The 19,791-nt window shown below is 39.8% G+C and overlaps 1 protein-coding gene across 1 annotated transcript in view; it reads left to right on the top strand.

The window, feature by feature from the left end:
• The window catches only part of DYM (dymeclin), a 215,601-nt gene that overhangs the window by 5,234 nt on the left and 190,576 nt on the right, over window positions 1-19,791 (top strand). The window contains exons 3-6 of the mRNA XM_009326968.1: window positions 8,431-8,483; window positions 9,178-9,271; window positions 10,601-10,734; window positions 17,532-17,604. Of these exons, the coding sequence (XP_009325243.1) occupies window positions 8,431-8,483; window positions 9,178-9,271; window positions 10,601-10,734; window positions 17,532-17,604 (354 nt within the window). The remainder of the gene's footprint in view (window positions 1-8,430; window positions 8,484-9,177; window positions 9,272-10,600; window positions 10,735-17,531; window positions 17,605-19,791) is intronic.

The following is a 19,791-nucleotide window of genomic DNA, read 5'->3' on the forward strand; positions in this document are numbered from 1 at the left end:
TAGGGAAAGCAAACAAACAACAACAAACCCAGCCGAAACCCAGCAACGTGTGGGAGGCGGTGGGGCTGGGGTAGGCTGCCTCCTTTCAGCGACAGGTGCCTGACAGATTCACCTTGTTGGCATGAAACCTTACCCGTAGGAAGGAACCAGTATCTGCAAAGGGTACTCGTGATACATTGAAGGGAAATTTGAATCCGTGTGTATAAGTGAAGTTTGCGGGGTTTTTAACACTTTTCTGCGTATGCTTTCTATCTAGTGAGGAATATGCGAATAGCGCTTTGCTTTACAGAAGCCGTTCCGAATCAGTCCAGGTACTGCTGATCACAGCTGCCAAAGGAAAATCTTTCAGGCTGCCAAAACGAGTTGGATCTTCTGAGGAACAATAGCCTTTTAATCCCTCAAATCAGAAGGCCAGGGCCTTGGCTCGAGAGTTGGTGAATGACTGGCTTTCTACTCTGAGAAAGACGAAGGTGTGATACTCTATCTGATCTCTGAATGGTACTGCGCTCTATGCTCTACTGTCTGTCTTCATTTTCTTACGCTTCGCTTTTCTCAGCACTTTGTATTCTTTTCTTTGTCATTGTTTTGCTTTTCTCCCGTTCCCCTTTCAGTTTGGTCCATCTCTTCCTCCGTTCAGCCGTTTCTCATCTTCCTGGTCCTCTCGCTTTTGCTTTCTCTCCCCACCCCTATGTTAGTCTCTCCTTGTGTGGTTCTTTAGCATTGCTCATTTACACAACCATGTCTTCTTTACTGGGTTTATTTTTTTCTGTTCAGTTAACTTTTTCATCTGTTTCTGTGAAGAACACAAGGTAGTTTGCAGGGGGGAATAAAGTTTGCCGAATACCAGTGCTGTTGACATTGAAGTTGCTGTGTCTTTGTCAGCAGTTACTCTTGCCCGTTCACTATCCCTTCCAGTGTTTATTTGGGTCTGCTGTGGGTTTAATCAGGAACTAATGTGTCTGAGAAACAACACAGCAAAAAGAAGTGTTTGTTTTTTCAGCCAAGTTAATTCCCTAGAGTGATTCATAGCATGGCACCACGAAACAGTTCTGGCACAGTGAAGGATTGATTTTTGGGGCACAGTAGACTGTTGGGCTAAAAGGTGGGATTGCTTAAACCTGCTGTGCCATCCAAAAACGGACGTGAAAGCATGTGGTCAAAGCAGAGCTGGCTGCTGGGAGTGTAATATTCTGCTTTTCTGGGCTGTTTGTTCTTCCTCTCATAATGTTCATTTTCTTAATAGTTAAGCAAGTATTAAGGGGGAATATTAAGTGGGAGTAATTCTGGTCTGGGCATTTGCAAACCCTGATTATGAATCAGCCATCAGTAATCAGAAATGAGTTGACAGCGGATCCCTGCTCACTGCCTGTGCCTCCCCTGGCATGAGTGATAGTAACAGCCAGAGCCAGTCTCGGGTATTCGGCAGGTAAAGCCACTGGGGCCTTACACAAATTTAGGAGTGGTAGGAGATAAGTGATAGTAAAAGAAAAAGCTACCAGCAATTTAGTTTTAGTTTGCCTCATGCTTTTCACTGTAAAAGGTGTGTTGTGATCTCCTCTTCTGTAAAGCAGGTCATGGATGCTGAGTAGGTAAAATCCCCTTGGGCTACAGAAGTGTCTGCTGACAAATTTCTGGCTTCAGCCATTAGGAAGTACTTGGTGGTCTAAAGTCACACTCCTGCACATTCGTTTTATTTCTTCGTGGATCCTTATTTGTTGCACAGAATGGACTCACGGGAGCTGAATTCAAATTGTATAAAACCTCTTAAATTTGCTGCTTCCTACATTTCAGGTGGCTGACTTAGCAATCTGAATAACGTTTGGATATTGGAAAACTAAAATTCAGCTTTTCTGGATGACTTTTTTAGTTATTGTTACGAGCAAGAGCTGTGAGGTGGTTTGGATTTTTTTTTTTTTTGGAGTCTTAGCTCTCGCTTTAGGCAGGCCTTTGTGTTTGTCTGGCTCTCCTACGAGTTGCTACCAAGAATGCAACCTCCTCCTTAGCGGTGGTATTAGTTACAATTCTTTCCTGATGGAAAACTTAAAACAGAGTTAACTAACACAGAACTTGCATAAAATCATGTGCTTAATATTTACTGTTCTGCTTTGTTCCTTCCCCGGAGTTTTTAATGAGTCGCTGATTCAAGAATAGTGTGCATGAGCCTTTAATGGAAAGACATAAAAATGAGCAACTTTTATGTTGCCTTAATATGGTACGTTTTTAAATTGGTACAATAAATTATATGCAGCTTTTTATTCTTTGACGTCTTTCCTCCAACTAGTCCATTAAAGTCAGCATTCCCACAGTGTGAATTTACTGAATGGGCCGATTCTTCTGTTTTGTATTCAGTGGTAAAGAAAAAAGCTTTACTTAGAGGAAAAAACTGTCAGGAAAGCTGCTCTCTTTTTCTCTCCCCCCCCCCCCCCCTTTTTGGAGAGGGGGTAGTTGTCTGCTACGGTTTGGGTTTTATTCTTGTAAGAATAAGGTGTCATGGTATGGGTGTGTTTCTCATTACAGTTTGTATGCAGAATATTTTCTCTTGCCGTGTTGAGATATTTTACCAGTAGTCGCTGCCACTTTGAAACCTCTTACATTGTGATGCCTTGAAAATAAAAGCAGATAAAACCATGTTCTTCAAAGATGACTGCTCTCAGGAAGCAACTTTCACTGGCTTTTATTAATTATGGTTTTGCTGAAGTCTGTGGGACAGATTGTTAGTAAATTTAAAGTAAGGCAACTGAATTCAACCATTCTAAAATAACTCCACTGATCCCCCCCTGCCCTTGTTGGAAGTAACGTTTTTTTACAATATATGCCAGAATAGCTGACCGCAGAATCCGGCTTTCTGGTAGTATGAAGCCAGAAATAAAAATCTGCAGTCAATGAAAACTATGAAAATTTTTTTGAGCGATGGACTGCTTAATTTACCATTCTTCTCCACCTCTACTGAAAAGATGCTTTCTTACAGAAAATTAACTCACTGATGAAGAAACTCCTTGTACTATGGTCAGTAACTACAAATACAAAATGACTAAATCCCAGCAAAATAAAAAAACTTGACATAAGATCAATTATGAAATGATAGAAGAGCAATTTCAGCAAGACAAAACAGATTTTGTATTGCCTAAGTCCTGTTTCAATATTATGATTTACTTGGTCAGTCATCGTTGTCTATGCAGATGGTAGATAACTCATAATTTTCACTCTTCCTTGTGAAATTTAAAGCGGCGATTTTGGCTTGTGTTAGTGGTCCCGTATGTTTGAGTGGGTGTGTGTGCATCGAATTCCCAAATGGCATTTTTATGATAGTGCAGGTTTGAGGGATTGAACTTTTGTATCAGGAAAAAGAGGTGACCTCTAGGATCAGAGGGGCAATATTTGAGCTTGCAAGCTTGAAATTCTGATTTCTTCTCTCCCCTTCCTAGTACGGAGTCTTTATTATGTGACGTAGGTGTAGTGGTTGTGCTGTCCTCTTTCCTACAGGAGGGGATTACCCTTGATTACTTTTTACTTCTGTCGCTGATGTGAGGTACCTGGTGTCACACAGGTGCTTCCCGTGTATAGATGGGTTTGTAGTGACAATTTGTATGCAAAATATTCTTACTGCTTGCCGTGGCGAGATGCTACAAGACAATAATCACTGCCGCTGTAAAACCTCTCATGCTTTGATGCCTTTAAAATAAAACAAGATAAAACCCATTTTCTTTACAGAACTCTGTGCTGTCAGGAAGCAAATTTCACTATTATTATTAATTATAGTTTTGCTGAAGTCTGTGGGCCTATTCTCTACATAAAAAAGCAAATAATTTCTTGCTTTTATAAAGGACTTTGAAAATGCTGGCCACGAGATCCCAGGATGAGCCGGGAATTCCTGTGAAGCCTGGAATTTTTCCCCTAAAGTGTGTGGGAAGCAATCCTGCACATCACACGTTTGCTTGGATCTAAATGAGCCAGTCAAGTCTGTGTGGTTCAGTGTACTTTTCTTTGAATCCTTAGTGTTTCCCCCAGTGCTCACGACCTGTTTGAATCCCCACACCGGGCGATACCTTTTGCTTGTGCCTCGAAAAATTGTAGAACTGGTAAATATGATTGGGATATGTATTACTTTCCCAAACCCGAATGGTTTATTTCAAGTAATGCCAGTGGAAATACGTGATTACTTGTACAAACTCACCCAGGTCACCGTGATCATTATATTAAAGGTCCATGGCCTGAAGCTGGTGTTTGTTGCCATGTGCAGGTGAACATCTTCCAAAGCGGTGTCTCCTCCACGGCAGGGCTTACTGGAGGTGCCTGGGCTTCTCCTAGTGACGCTCAGCAGTGCCATCAAGCAGCAGGGAGGGTTTACTTACCTTGCTGCTTGTTTATTGCTAGAAACTGATAATCTTTTTCTTGTTGAGAATATACGAACGATTCTTATAGACCAGGGGATATTTTACTCCTCTACCCCTAACGAATCTCTCTTCTATTTTTACATGTTCTGGAAAATATTGTCTTTCAGAAGCTTCTTTCCAGTTCTGAAAGTGTAATTTTTATTTTCCCAATTCTCGGTAGATAAAATTGCAGAGTGCAAAATGTGTGGGAGTTTTTTCCTTTTCTTTTCTGAAAGGTTGTTTTCTCCTGGATCCTCCCATAGGTGCTTCATTACAATTCAATGTAATATGTTGAAGAGGAACAATTTAAATGCATTTTAGACTTTTTCTGTCCCAAGTAGTGAGCTCCTAAAATATATATCTATATATGTGCATGTGTATACATGTATATTTGGCAACAAGGCAGTCCGTATTCCTCGGGTGAGGGTTTTCAGAGATAATGGAAACTTTTATTTGTGATCGGTGCAGTGAAGGAGCTTCACTCTCTCCGTGCTAGCTCTTGTTGTTAGTGCTGGAAAATAGTTTGAATACTACCAGTGCTGCTCTGTGGATTAATGAAAGGACAGATGTTTTAGTGTTAGGTTTCCGTTCTTACATTCATTCATTAACCAAATGTCGTCTCCGCAGGGGTTGTAGAGCAAAGTCAATACCATGGCTGGTTGTAGCATTTCTTTTGTGCCCCCTTCTGGATCTTGGCTCTGGCTTTTTCTGTCCAAGTGTTAATATAATGTATGTCCTGTCTTCGCAGCACAAAAAAATAAGCAGACAGCTTCTTCCACGTCTCACTTTTCTTTCCTGCCCATGCGAAGGAAAGAAAGCCACTGCGAAGCTTTGCCCCGGCTACCTGGAAATGGGCTGCTATTTTTTGTACGCTCCCACTGTACTCTCTCCGTGAATCCATCCTTGGGGATGTAGCAGTAGTATTACTTCTGAGTGTAAGAACACCGTTTCACTCTGTGTGTGTGTGTGTGTTGGGGCGGCGTTCTGCTGTGGTTCCTTCTCACTAGGTGTTTCTATTGCATGAACTGAAATTTTGCAGATGATGTTGCCTAGTCCGGAGGATGGCAAAATTCAATTCTATATTTTTGTTGTATGAACAAAGGGGAGGGGGATGTAGTTAATTTTTAAGCATTAAACTTCATTTTGGTAGGAAAAAGAATGACTCGTGTTAAAAGCTTTGAAGATCTGAAGGTCTTGCTTGGTTTGCCACTGGTTTTGATCCTGGCAACTTGTAGAAATTAGGCAGCTCTGTGGAATTTGTTTGAGGACTTTGTGGGGTTTTTAATAACTGAAAGGGAAGAAAAAAACACCTGTAAGAATGCTATACTTTAAAACTTAACTGCTTAGAAATTAGGGGAAAAATGAACCATAATTAAAAGCTGTATGTCTATGTTTATGGTTTAAATCCTGGAGCAATTACAATAATCGCTCGGTCTGTATTATAGAAGTCCCCAGTATCTTCGGACCGTGGGAGGTGGGTCACGTTGTGTTGGATTACGATTATTCAGTACCTAAGAACTCTCTAGTCAGTTGGTGTCCGGTATAATATTCACCCTGCCTGTCAGCTCGCGGGAAGGAATACATCCCGATGACAAGCAGCCAGCTGGATGAGTTTAGAAGACTTTTTGGTTTGTTTTTTTTTTTTTAAAGTGTAAAAAGTCCTTGTTTCATATAGACCTGGAAAACTGTTGTCTGTAGTTGCTGGTGGGGTGTTCTAGCTTCATACCATTTGTTTTTAATGACTCTGCGTGTTTTTAGCATTGAAACGAGACCACCTTTGAGACTAAGTCTAATGTCTTTAAAGTATGTATGAAAGTGTTAGTTTGTTCTTTCTGAAACTTAATGTTGTAAAGCAATTTATACGGGCGGGAAAGAGTGCTGATATTCGATATCAAAAAAAGCCAATCTGCATAATCTAAAGTTGTCTTAGGATATTCAGCTGTAGGTGAAGAGCTGTCTCTGCTGTCAGCTCACTACACAGTAAATTAGTCTGATACACAGGAAAATTTGCAGGCATCTTAAAACTTAATTTGTTTGATGTCTCCATTTTGAAGCATTTCCTATTGAAAAGTTTTTTGAAATAATTCTTTTGGCTGCTGTTTCCACCAATATCCTTCCCTCTTCTTCTAGTCCTCAGGAGTTCAGGCACAGTTCAGACAACCTCAACAGCTTCCAGGAGCACGGCTCCGCATGGGTTTTCAGCAGCGGAGCTGGTTTAGGGGCTTCCCGCGCAGCACCACAGTTAATCTCAGGTTCATGCAGCATTTCTTAGGACTGTGCTGTAAACTGGATTACCATCTAAATTTAAAAACAGAAAGACGGAGGACTGTTTTCCTGCACGGCTGCACCTTAGAAATTCCCTGGCAGAGCTGCAGGTAGTTGCCAAGATGGGGTTGAGCAGGTGGGGCAGAGAGAGTGCATGCGATACCATGCCCTTTTTGTCTTCAGTTTCTGGTGTTTTTATATAAAACCATAGAATTTTATTTTATACACTTCATATAAATCATAGAATCAAGAATCAAGTTACTCATCAGAAAATTTAATGCTTAGGAAGCAACAGCGACTTTGACAATCTAATTATGGCAGTATTAAGTTTTGCAATATTTTTATATGAGAAGAGTGCTTGAGCGGAGGCCATACCAATGACTTTTTTAGGCTTAGTTACTGTTCAGGTTTCATTACATTGCTACTTTCCTATTTATTCTGAGGATGGTGATTTTCATGCCTTTAATTACAAGGCTGTAGATGCATGAGCTCTGCAGTTGTTCAGCCTATATTACATACTATGGTATGTCTGCAAGCATTGAACTGTTTTTTTTGACTGACTTTTAATTTGGGGAACTTCAAAAGGACTGCCATTCCTGTAGGTCAGACAGTATGTTAATTGAGTCTGTGTAGAGGCTGTGCAATCTTCTCCGATACCCTGAGCAGTAGGGCCTGTAGCGATAGAACAAGGGGGAATAGTTTTAAACTAGAAGAGGGTAGATTCAGACTAGATAGAAGGAAGAAATGTTTTACCATGAGTGTGGTGAAACACTGGAACAGGTTGCCCTTTAGGTGTTAATATTGGGATGCCTTTGTATTGCTTAATGTGGCATTGGACACAATATGTGATTATTATTTGTCTTTTTTCCCCCATCTGTTCAGGAAAAACATGCTTCCCATGTATTCTTCTGTTTTGTTTTCGAGGGTCAGTTACTCTGTACTGGTAGGTTTGTAGTGATAGGAGTATATAAATGTCTTTTTATGTGTTTGACGCAGCTGGCGTTTACTTTCAGTGGTTGTTGGCAGGTTCTGCTTTAGTGCTTTATTGTTCTATTCAGCTGATGGTTTTCACTGAGGCATGCCAACAGGCAATTAATGAAGTTATGAAAAATTTGGTGTATCTGATGTGATTGTTGCGTTAGTATAATAATATTAGTTAAAGGAAAGAGGTGCTTAGCTTGAGGTTAAATGTCAGGTTGAGGATTCTTTAATTTATGCGTTTTAAAAAGATGTTATTTCCTATGATAGTTCCTGTTAAAAAAAAGAAAAAAATCAAGTTCTTTCTGTAGGCTGCTGTTCTATGTGTATTTTCAGTGGCATCAAGCTAAGCATGGCAGCATTGAAGCCACAAAGGTAGTACTAACACAAATGATGTAGTGACATCATTTCACTTTGACAAACAATTCACTCTTGAATATTAGTTTCCTGTTTTATAGTCACTGCACTTCAAATGCATGTTGTCCTGCCTGATACTAGGATGACCGAGCACTGGAATGGCTTGCCCAGAGAGGTTGTGGAGATACTCAGAAGCCACCTGGACGTGGTCCTGGGCAGCTGGCTCTAGGTGGCCCTGCTTGAGCAGGGAGGTTGGACAAGATGACCTCCAGAGGTCCCTTCTCACCTCAACCATTCAGTGCTTCTGTGACATCTATGTAAACCAGCTGATGAACTAGTAAAATTAAGTGCTTCCTAGAAATATTTTACTGCTGTTTTGTAATGAATTTTCATTTCAAGTACAGGAACCCAATTGCTTGTGTAACCATTTTTATTTCCTTTCCTCCCCCTCTCCTAGTGCTGACTTAAAGCTCTTGGAAGAAGCCACAATCTCAATCTGCAAGTCTTTAGGTGAGAAATTGTGACATCTTAACTTTTTTTCCATGTGCTTGATCAGAAAAATTAAGAAACAGCCTTCATGTGTGCATCCATGTCTTCAGTATACTTAACTCTACTTGTATGTGTTCCACTAGTAAGGTTAAAGTAGCGTGGAGAGTGTGTTTATATCTATCTATCTATCTATATCTATCCCAAACTTTTAGAAGCTTCCATCATTAGTGGTTTTGTAGAACTTGAAATAACTGAAAGGTTTAAAACAAATAATTCTGTCCCTACTACATCTTTCCCTCTGCCCTCTAAGTTGATCAGTAAGGGGAAAGAATTAATCAGAGGACAAAAGGAAGGGATAACATAAATGTGATCAACGATGTTTCAAGAAGGTAAAAGCTAGCTGTGAAAACCTGCCCAGTTTTCTGACAGGAGACTATTGTGCTGTAAAGAAGCCTTGGAAAGGAAGCACTGTGAGCTCCACATTTGGGATATTTTAAATCTAGGATGAAAAGTAGTTTAGAGAACAATTATGGAGTAGTAAGGCATGTACTGGAGAATCTTAAAAGAACAGCAGGTGTGCAGAAAAACAGCCATACTATGCTTTCTGTAGAAATATTTAAGACATTGAAATTTGGTTTCATTCTATATATTGTTTGAACTAAGTAGTGTCACCTTACGCATGCTATATAATCATATCTTACTTTTCCTCATCTAGTTGAGAAGAATCCTCGAACAGGAAACCTTGGGTCATTGATTAAAGTCTTTCTTTCTAGAACCAAAGAGTTAAAAATTTCAGCAGAATGTCAGAAGTAAGTACCCGGAAAAAAGCTGTGCGCGCCATTTCACTTTTTAAATGTTCCTTTTGCTGCTAGCTCTTTGAGTTTTTTACTTTGCTAGTTAACATAACCACAGACCAGAACTTGGAATTCTCTTAAACCGTTGTTTGAAACAGAACAGGTATCTAGTACTTCTCCAAACGCAGAAGGTTAAGTGTAATAGGTAAACAGATTGCTGGGGAAAAAGACATGTTTGTGTTCATCCTGTGTGTTACACAAACACATTTGTGTACCAATGGTGTAACTTCTGGTTACTACTGGTTTAGAGCTGTTTAAAAATCACCTGACCTTTTTAGCTAAATCTTAATGTAAGAACCAGTATTCTATCTTGGAAATATTTTAACTTGGATTGGATTTGAACACAAACTTCTATATAAAGACATTGCTTTCAAATCATATCATGCAACTGCCATTGCTTGCCCCTTTCAGCAGTAGGAAAGAACTCCAAGAGGTTACGTGTGCAGCACTGCATAGTTTTTGCAGGTAGCTTTCTGTAATTGTTCCCCCACACCTGTAGACAAACATCCAACAAGCCCCATCAGATCTGGGGCTTGGAAAAGGAAGAGTTTCTTTTGAATGCCCCCTTGCTGCTGGGGCTGCCCTCGACCTTTTTGCTTGTATCTGGAGAAAGAAGTTACTCCTGCCTGGATAGCTCCTGCTGCTTTAATCCAAAAATACCTTGAAAATACAGCTTCAAGCGGGAGCTTGACTGTATGGGCTTCCCAGCAGTTGCTTATTGGGACTCAAGAATAACGTAACAAAGCTATGTTCCCCTTGCATTCAAAAGCTTGGAAAATATCTGTGTGTTGCATAGAAAAATCTTGCTATATTGTGGTCCTGAAGTCCATAAATGCCTACGGTCATCTGAAGGCTCTTTGACTGGAAAAGCGCTAAGGTTCGGGGAGGCCAGAGTAGCTTTCATATCGAAGCTGTTGGAAATTTTCAGATGTCTGGGTGGCTTGAGTCCATAGTATCTAGAAACCTTTAGAAGTATGCTGAGCCATCTGGTGAGCTCTTCAAAGAGTGGTACTTCTGGCAACTGTGGTGTTTTTAACAGTACAAACTTAGTTAGGAATAAGATTGTGTTCTTTTGGGGGAAGGAAAAAACACTTCTTATAAATACACTTCTGGTTTGTTTGCTGTAGCATCAACTGAAGACTCCCTGCGTAAGCACTTTGGCTTTTCCTTGCTTCAGCCGTAGGAACCCCTTTGTCTACTCTGGCATGTATTTTCTTGTGTGTTTTGATGCATGTTCGCAGGTTAAGCATTACTGATTCTTGTTTGTTTCTGCTTCTTTCCTAGTCACCTCTTTATTTGGCAGGCTCACAATGCACTGTTTATTATTTGCTGTTTGCTGAAAGTCTTCATCAGTCGAATGTCAGAAGAGGAGCTGCAACTTCATTTTACTTACGAAGAGAAAGCACCGGGCTCATATGGTGGGTATACGCTAGTGCTAGTGAAACAAATATCCTACAAGAGACTAAAAAGTTCTGATGTTTGTAGATGTGGCGCTTAGGGACGTGGTTTAGTGGTGGACTTGGCAGTGTTAGGTTAATGGTTGGACTCGATCTTAAGGGTCTTTTCCAACCTAAATGATTCTATGGTTCTATGTTTTGTTTAGACTAAGAATCCCAAACTTTGCTTTAAAACTAGAAATGAAGTACCGATGAGGTTACGTACAACATGTTTACTGTTCGGAACAACCCGTGAGATTGAAAGTATCTAGTCAATAGTAAAACTGACTGACTTCTTTTGGGGTCTGAAGTAATTTGGTGTAAACCATCTGCCTTTGTATCATACATGTGAAAGAGAACACTTTCAAAATGTGATGAGAGCTTTTCATTACATATTGACTGCCGTCTTCCGCTAGAATTAAGTGTTTGTTAACAAGCTGTTGGCATGTTACAGGCTCTGATAGCAAAATAGACCTCTTCTAGAGCAGGGTTTCAGTTGTTTGGTTTATTTTTTCTTTAAAGATTTGTATTAAATTTGACATGGTCATTTATTTACAAACTTAATTTGGCATTTTTTTAAACAGTTGTTCAAAAGTGATGCTGTAGACCTATCTTAGCTTTAGTTATTTTCGTGCGTTTTGAAATGTGGTAACGGTCCTCTTCAGAAGAACAGAATAGAATTGGGGTGAAGCTGACCACATGCCGCTGTAGGAACGGTGATGTTGCAGTCATTTAGTGTTTCTTTTCACATGTGTTTCATAAACCAGCAGCAGCCAGGGAGTGGAATTAATGCAATTTTTAGGAATCTAGTGAGGGAAGATAACAGTGCTATGGTGAGAACTGATCCATTGAAAAGGCAACTGCTAAAATTTAATTAGTGGGCAGTAGTTTATACAGGAGTACAGGAAAAGTCAAAGAATTTAGGCAGAATGTTCAAAAATAAGTGCATCTCCAGGAAATGGAGCATGTATTACACGAGATGAAAGATGGCAGGAAAGATGCTCAAATAATCTAGCTGTTCTCTTTCTGCTCTCCGGTCCTTCTTTTTGAAAGTGAATAATGTGAATGCGTTCAAAATCAGTTTGATTACAGCAAAAAGAAAGTCATAACGCTGTCTGCCACACATCTTTGCGTAGCGCCGTATCAAGATGCTCTTACAGAAGACGGGATGGAGCCTTGATTTCCTTTGCTTTGTTGAAAAGATACTGCTGAGTTTGTAATTGCTTGTTGTTTATCGCATAAAGCCAAAAATGGTCTGGACTGGTGTCAGAGTGCTCATACAGTGCCAGTGAAGTGTGGAAGAACAACCAGGAGTATCTGACTGTGGATTTCCCTCAACAGTCTGTCCAACAAGGCCGCGCGTTGAAGACGCCTAATAGCTGCTTGCTCATTGAATAGCGAAAACTGTTCACTAAAATCTGTTTAACTCCTTGGCGCCTGCCATTGCTCTGGGGAAATTAGACTTCTGGCGCCAAAAGATTAAGTGCTACGTGTTGAAATGGTTTAATGTATTTAAACTGTGATGAGTAGTCTCCAAGAGTGAAGTCAGCTAACCGATGCATTAAAAAGTAGCACCCGCTTATAACAAGCTATCATTGCAGACTGCCTATGGGTTTATACTTGGTTTCAAAAAATTGCCCACCTCTTGCTTCAGTGTTAGAGTGTAGCACAGCAGAACGGATGGAAAAGCTGATGTTTTGTTAGCTTGAACCCCCCGGGATCTTTATTCCTTACTCTGGGAATCCCTCGCAGCACGGTACGAAAAGTGCTTCTTGTCACTGGGGTGGATCCATGTTTATACCACCTCTAGTAGCACTTGACTGTAATTCACAGCGACGTTTATTAGCGATAATTTTGTGCGCGTTGATGGCAAACGTACTTAGCAATTCTCTTTGAGCAGATTGTTCGCTGGATGCTCTTGATTAGGAAGATAATTGTGTGTGGTCTGCTGGCGAGAGCAGGGGATGGAGGCAGGAAACGAGCTCCTCCTCGGCTCTCCCCTCTCGGCCGTGGCTCGGGTCTGCTGCTGCTTTTGACTTGAGTTTCCAGTTGGAGATGGTCCTTGTGACCTTCTTCAGGGTGTTGAGGTTCATAACGTGCTGTGCTTGCATAGCCATCATTTTTTACTCCTAAAAAATCTTCACATTGGATTTTTTAAATATATATAGACAGTACGGTAATAAAGTGATTCCTATAGCTTTTATACTTAGCTATAGGAACAGTGAAGCATTGTTAACGGAGTGTAATAAAATGCTGTTGTGTTAGGGCCTATTAGAGTGAGCAGAAAAAGGTGACTTTTTTTTTGTATTTTCCTAAAGTCAAGTGTAGCTTTCTTGAATTTCCTATTTTTTTTTATCCTTTGGAAACTAGAGCATGCCTTATTATTGTGAAGTTTTACATAAATCTATTACCACATTTACTAAAGTTGTACATGCTTAACACTATCTCCGGGAAGCATGCTTTTTAAAAAATTAAGTTCTTTGTAGTTGTCCTTGCCGTCTTTTCGTTTCCCAGAGCTTGCTATTATTTTACTATTTTTCAATTGCAAGCATGATAAAACAAACCTTATACAATACATTCTTATATTAATTATATAATGTAAACAAAGTACGCATATAGGTAACAGCTTTAATACAGTGTCTGAATTTTGAAGTACTGTTTACTTATTTTCTTAAGGGCTGGTGAGTAGCTGTTGGAAAGAACAGTACAGCCAACCTCTCTCTCCTGTGATCTGTTTTTGTACGCCTTGTTCAATCTCACAGCCTCCTGAGGAGATCATCTTAAAACTCCTTTGGAAATCGCCGTGTGGTGGTGTGTGTTTCCCTGTTTAAACTATGAGCATCACCTTTTTTTCCTTCTAGTCTGAGAATATATCCTCATACCGTGTTCTCTGGGGTTAAGTATGGCACCTGGGAACTCAGCGCGCGTAACTGCCGTGTCGGCGCGTCAGGCTGCTCGCGCTGCAGTCGGTCAGAGCATCAGCACCTGCTGTGCAATATTCAGTGTGTCAGGCAGAAATGTATAGTGTATGATCGTAACGACGTATGGAGAATATCCTTGTCACTGGCTGCTCAGCAATATGTCTTGTATTTTGACAGGTTAAATGTAACACAGCCGCTATTGTTTAGTGAGCATTTTTGATAACTGTCTTAACTGGAAGAATTGTCCTCCCAGGGTTTGCAATTCGTATGCTTGCGCTCTGTTGCACAAAAGTTGTGCTTTGTGTCATAAAATGTGATTGTCGAGGCTTTTTGTTTTGCAAGAAGTTTGAGTGCATGGATATGTTGTAGCCTATCTTTATAAAGTTGTAATGAATAAATTGCAGAGGATTGGGTCCCCCCCACAGCACTGCTTATTGATTTCCTTCAAGAGTAGTCCATTAAGAGGAGTTTGTTCCTTTTGGCAGTTTTCAGATGGTTCTTCAGCTCAGGAAGTGCAACCTTTGCCTCTTCATCCATAATTGGGAATTTGCATACAGCTTTGGAGGATATCGCACAATTTTGATTGTAGGAAAATCCTTATGCAGACTCAAACCATATTCTTTAAGATTCAGCTAAAAAATCCGGATATTAATAAATCCTAAACTGGACTCAGCATATGCCGATCTGAAGCTGGAGTTAGTCTTGCTAACAGAAATCGTTCCTCTTCTGGTGAGGCTTCCACTGTCTGTGTCCCATAATTTCTGCGTGGTCTCTAACCGTACTGTGATTCAGAGGTGTAAGAGGGCATGTGCTGTGTATTGTATTCTGAATCACACCGTCAGTTCATTCAACCTCTTCCCTGACCTGCAGTAGGAAACTGTATTCGTTCTCTATAGAGAAGTTTTTACTACAAGGCCGCTAGGGACTGCATTTGGTGTATTACAGTCAATAAGAGGACATAGAGGAGGGAATAAATACCTATACGTTTACTGCAATTCTGAAATGATTTCATAAGTGTTCAGCTATCATAAAGGAAATGAGGGGTGGCAATTAGTTTATGTACCCATTGTTAACAAGTAATGCATTATTTCATGACTGATGTCCAGGTTCTACCCTATCTGTAGGAGCAACAGGGCAGAAAAACAAGTAGCATCTAAGGTGAGGCTATACCTTGCTATGCCTGAATATCTTACTAACATCGGGTACATCCAGCTGCTCCAGCAGCGCGCACCAGGTCGTGACAACATAGTAGTTAGATTCTTGAGAAGAAAGACTTTTTTGCTGTCTATGTTAGGCCCTGTATCAGGGCCAAGGATGGAGCTGGGCCGATTCTACCAGAAGTGGAGTCTCCTGGCATGTATGCTTTCCTCTGGATGAGCCATTTTGCCTGTGTAGTGTCTGCTGATCCAGTGTCTGTAACATGCGTAGCTTTGAAAAAGTTAAACACAAAGTATTATTTTTTTATGTAAAAAAAAAAAACCCACCAAACAAACCCAAAAAACAAAACTCCAAACAACCCAAACCAAACAAACCCCACCAAAAAGCCAGAAAACCCACAATGCAAGTAATTCACATGTTTGAGGACTTAAATGTAGCTGATAAAAAATGGTCCTTCAGGGTAACTGGACACTTTAAAAACTGTGTGTGTTGGCAGTTACTGCTGCCCTGCCATGGAGTTTAGAAGATGTGCCTATGATTCCTCTCTCTGCAAGTCTGCTCTAATCTTATCTGGACAGATTCACCCTTTACTTATTTTCCCCAAGGCTTTACACGTGTCTTTGATCCAAGTATGTGATCTATTAATGTGAATGAGTATTGTGTGTGTTGTCTTTATCCTGCTATTGAAAATGACATTGTTTATGAAAACACGTAGTGTTCCATGTTTATAGCTCGCTCTCACGTTATAGATTTGGCATGCATCTGCCTCATTGTCTTGGCAAGACAAGAATTAAACAAGAATGCCTGTGCCCCAATGGGGAAAAGGATACATTAATTATTGTAGACATTGATTACAGCAATTAAGCTTTTTTTTAAAAGAAAAAAAGTTTGAGAACAGAGCAGGAAAGACTAACATCTTCCATTCTACATGGTTGTGCTAACCCAATATTTTCTTGCTTTATTTTGAATATAGTGTAGGGGAAAAGCCCTCTTTCGTATTCAAACAACATTATTCTCTCTTCACATGAGTTGTGTATATAGCATGGTGGAAGAAACGATATTCTTAAAATGCGCTCACTTTACTTTCTTCATCCTTTTTCTTCTCTCCTCTTCCCCTTCCTCAATTGTCAAGAGAAAAAATTAGGTACCTTTTGGGAACTAATAGCAGTCTTGCTCTATAAGCATTTTCTAGATTCAAAAAACCTTAGGAAACTGTCACGTTCAAGTTACTTTAGAATACATTATCTAGCCTTTATTATTGGCGGTGGTTTCTGTCTAAGGTTAAATACTCCTAGCAGTTCTTGGTTTTTACTAACAGGAGCTACATTGTGTTACTCATGGGGGATTCTATATAAAGGAAACCATGTTTCCGTGATAAAAAACTGATTTCCTTTAGAACGTGCAGTTCACTAGGTGACAACTTTTAATGTGTTCTTAATAAACCGATTGTGGAAAGAAATAATTTTGCTGTATTGTGAATATTCCCTGTGGTGTGCTGCTTAAAACTGAGTTCTGGATTTAAGAACAAACTTGGGTTAAACAGAGTAACACTGCCATAACGTGGCTATAATGTTGTGTTTATTGCAGGACGTATTTATTTGAAAAATACAAAATAAACAAGCATTTGGGTAATCATTGTGCTGCAATGCCCTAATGCCTATCAGGTAATGCAGAGGGAAGAACTATGCCTGCTCTTAGGCCATTCAGCACTATAAACCCCTACACGTCTTTGTGTTGTAGGTTTCTCTTTATAATTTTATTTTGAAAGCAGAAAAAATCCTAATGAGCCAAGAGATTTATCTTCCATTTTTTTTGTGTTGTATGACAACTTCAAATGGTTTAATAAGCTTTTTTCTCAGTAAGTCTTGCAAGTCCTTTGTTACGGTTGCTTTTACAAAACACAGTGCTAATGTAAAATACCACCAATTTTATTGCTTAGAATAGTTGCATTTTAGAAATAATTTTTAATCATCCCATGCATTTTGTCACATTGTGTATGACTAGAGAATAGTTTCTGCTCACTTAGAATGCATTTTGGAAACTCATGAATTCTTACTTGTCATTGAAATGTGTAACACCTCTTCAGTAAGTAAATGTATATTCATGAAAAAATAGTGTGTAGATTTAATTGCCTAAGAGCAGCAGTGACGTGTACTGTAGGCTGCATTCATTTGACAGATCACAATTTAGAATATTGTTCAGTGTATGTTAGACAAATGGAACTGTGTTTTCTATCTGTCTCTGCTTATTCTTCACTTGGGATTAAAAACAGGAGTGAGGAAATAGGCAGAGTGCAGGGAATTTTGGGAAGAGACTTGAGCTGTGGACCAGTTAAAGTCACTAGTGATCAGTTCAACTGTTAGTAATAACACCACTTAATATGAACTTAGGTAAGTAGTAAAGTGAGGCTTGATGAGCTCAATATTAGCATATTCCTACAATACCAACATCTTATTTAATTTATCCAATTGTTATTAGTTATTTGTTTTATATATTATTAGTTATTTGTTTTATATATAAAAGACTTATAATCCCAAGTGCCTTCTAATTCAGGAAAGAATGCTGTCTTAAACAGGTAAAATTTCTCTTCTAGTGTTTGTTCCTGAATTAAAATATCGATTGTCTAGATCTACGTGTTTAAATCTATGCTTTCTGTTGGTATCTGAAAATCCAGAAAACCTTTGGTACGCTTCTTTTCAGGAACAGAGTGTGAAGACCTCATAGAAGAATTGCTGTGTTGCCTCATCCAGCTCATTGTTGAAATTCCCCTCTTGTAAGTTGGCTTTTTTCTTTTCTTTTTTTTTTAGCCTCCTTGTATAAACTGAGCATTTGAGAGAATATACCACTTAGAGTGATGGGGTTATGATGTGTAAATACTCGTATTTGAATGTTCCCTGTGATGGTGCAGTACTGATAAGGATAACGATAATGATAACCTGCTGCCAGTACCAGCCCTGAATATTCTGTCGGAAGAAGTACATGATCAGCATCTCACACCCAGTTCAAACGATCAACAGAAGTTATCCTATTTTATTTTGTAGGAGCTTTGGTGTTTGTTTCAGGTACCTCTGTCAGCACACAGGCGGTTACCACTAACTTTTGGCTAGAAATGGTTGTGCTAATTGTACAGGGAATACATCGGAGGCGTCACTTTATCTCTGGGGGATGCAGCAAGGTGCAGACAAAAGTTCCTCTTCTGCAGTCGTGTGGGTTTTTGAACTGCGTGTGCATTAAGTCAGTCATATGACTGACTTATACTAATTTCTGAGATACCAGCAAATTGATGTCCAGAGAAGAGATGAGAAATGACTAAGTGGAATGTTTCTGTAGGTCTCCAGATTTGTTTACATGGCTTTTTCCATGCATCTGCTGTATTTGAGCTATGTTGATTCCACATCTCACTGGGATATCTGTCATGAAGCATACTTCAGTATTACATGAAGGAGAACTTACTTTGTTCTTTGGAAATAAAAATGTTTTTCCACACCTGTCCTGATAAGTTTTAACTTCTTTTTTCTTCAAGGTAGTGTTAGCAGTATCTTTTGTGTTAAACTGCATTGTAGTCTGTGCCTAGAAGGTAGTGCCCCAATTAAAGCATCGCAGCTTTGAAAGAGCCTTCCAGTACCCGAAGGGGCCTACAGGAGAGCTGGAGAGGGGCTTTTTCCAAGGGCATGTGGTGATAGGACGAGGGGTAACGGCTTTAAACTGAACGAGGGTCCATCTAGATTAGATATAAGGAAGAAATCCTTCACTATGAGGGTGGTGAGGCACTGGCACAGGTTGCCCAGAGAAGCTGTGGGTCCAGGGCAGTGTGGCTGCCCCATCCCTGGAGGTGTTCCAAGGCCAGGTTGGATGGGTCTTTGAGCAACCTGGTCTAGTGGAAGGTGTCCCTGCCCATGGCAGGGGGGTTGGAACTAGATGATCTTTAAGGTCCCTTCCAACCCAAACCATTCTGTGATTCTATGATACAGCTCTGCTGCTGACTTAGTTTTTGTACTTCGGATTGTTCTTTTGGTTGGAAAGCTGACAAAGATGCAATAGTTTTTGAAACATTGCTCTCATTAAATACAACTCTGTCAGCATTACATGAGGGTTTGGGTAGGTAGCGTGTAATGAATTAGTGATATGATTTAGAGTGTCATTCTGCAAAGCTTGTCAGGACTTCCTGGAACAGATACACTTTTTGTTTGGAGCAGATTAGAGGAAGTACAAAGGGGTGAAAGGACTGCGGTATATGGGCAAGTTCATAAATCCTGCAGGGTTTTATTTTTCTTTCTTGGAAGTCCCAATGTGCGCGTGGAGTCCAATATCGTTTATTCTGTCTTTCTGGCAGAAAAAATTTTACAGGCATGATTGTTCTTAACCCTTTTCAACAACCGAACCTGTCAGCATCTCCATTTCTGTGTGAATGGGGTTGCTCGGAATGGAAGTAGCAGTTGAAAGCACTTAGTTTTACTATATAATATAGTGATAATAATGGCATATTAAAAAAGAAGTAGTTATAAAGCCTGTTTACAATCTTTAATGTTCAGCTATATCGAAAACATACTCTTCATAAGACATAGATGTGGAAGGTTTGGGGGTTTTCTTGTCAAGTAAGTTTTCTTAGCTAAATTTTTCCTGAAATAGCATGCTACTGAATTGTTAGTAAGATATTAACACTTACAAAAGTGTCTGTTATTGTCTTGTTTACCAGTATAATGTGTTTAACAGTGTGATAATGCCTTAACTAATGATTTTATCCCCGTATCATCGAAGGGGAGGTAGGGTAGGGGAAAGGAGATACAGAAAAACTTGCCTTCTCTAATACACAGTCCAACTCCGTTCTTCATAAAGATGTTACAAGGCTGAGACATCTTTGCTTACTGTAATATTAATTTTTTGGGGGGAGAATGATCAGGATTGTTTTAGTAGTGAGTTTACTTTTTACTTCCCTCCCTCTCCCTCATCAGCTTTACAC

This window comes from Pygoscelis adeliae, unplaced genomic scaffold (assembly GCF_000699105.1).
Source record: "Pygoscelis adeliae isolate BGI_AS28 unplaced genomic scaffold, ASM69910v1 Scaffold567, whole genome shotgun sequence".
NCBI lineage: Eukaryota > Metazoa > Chordata > Aves > Sphenisciformes > Spheniscidae > Pygoscelis > Pygoscelis adeliae.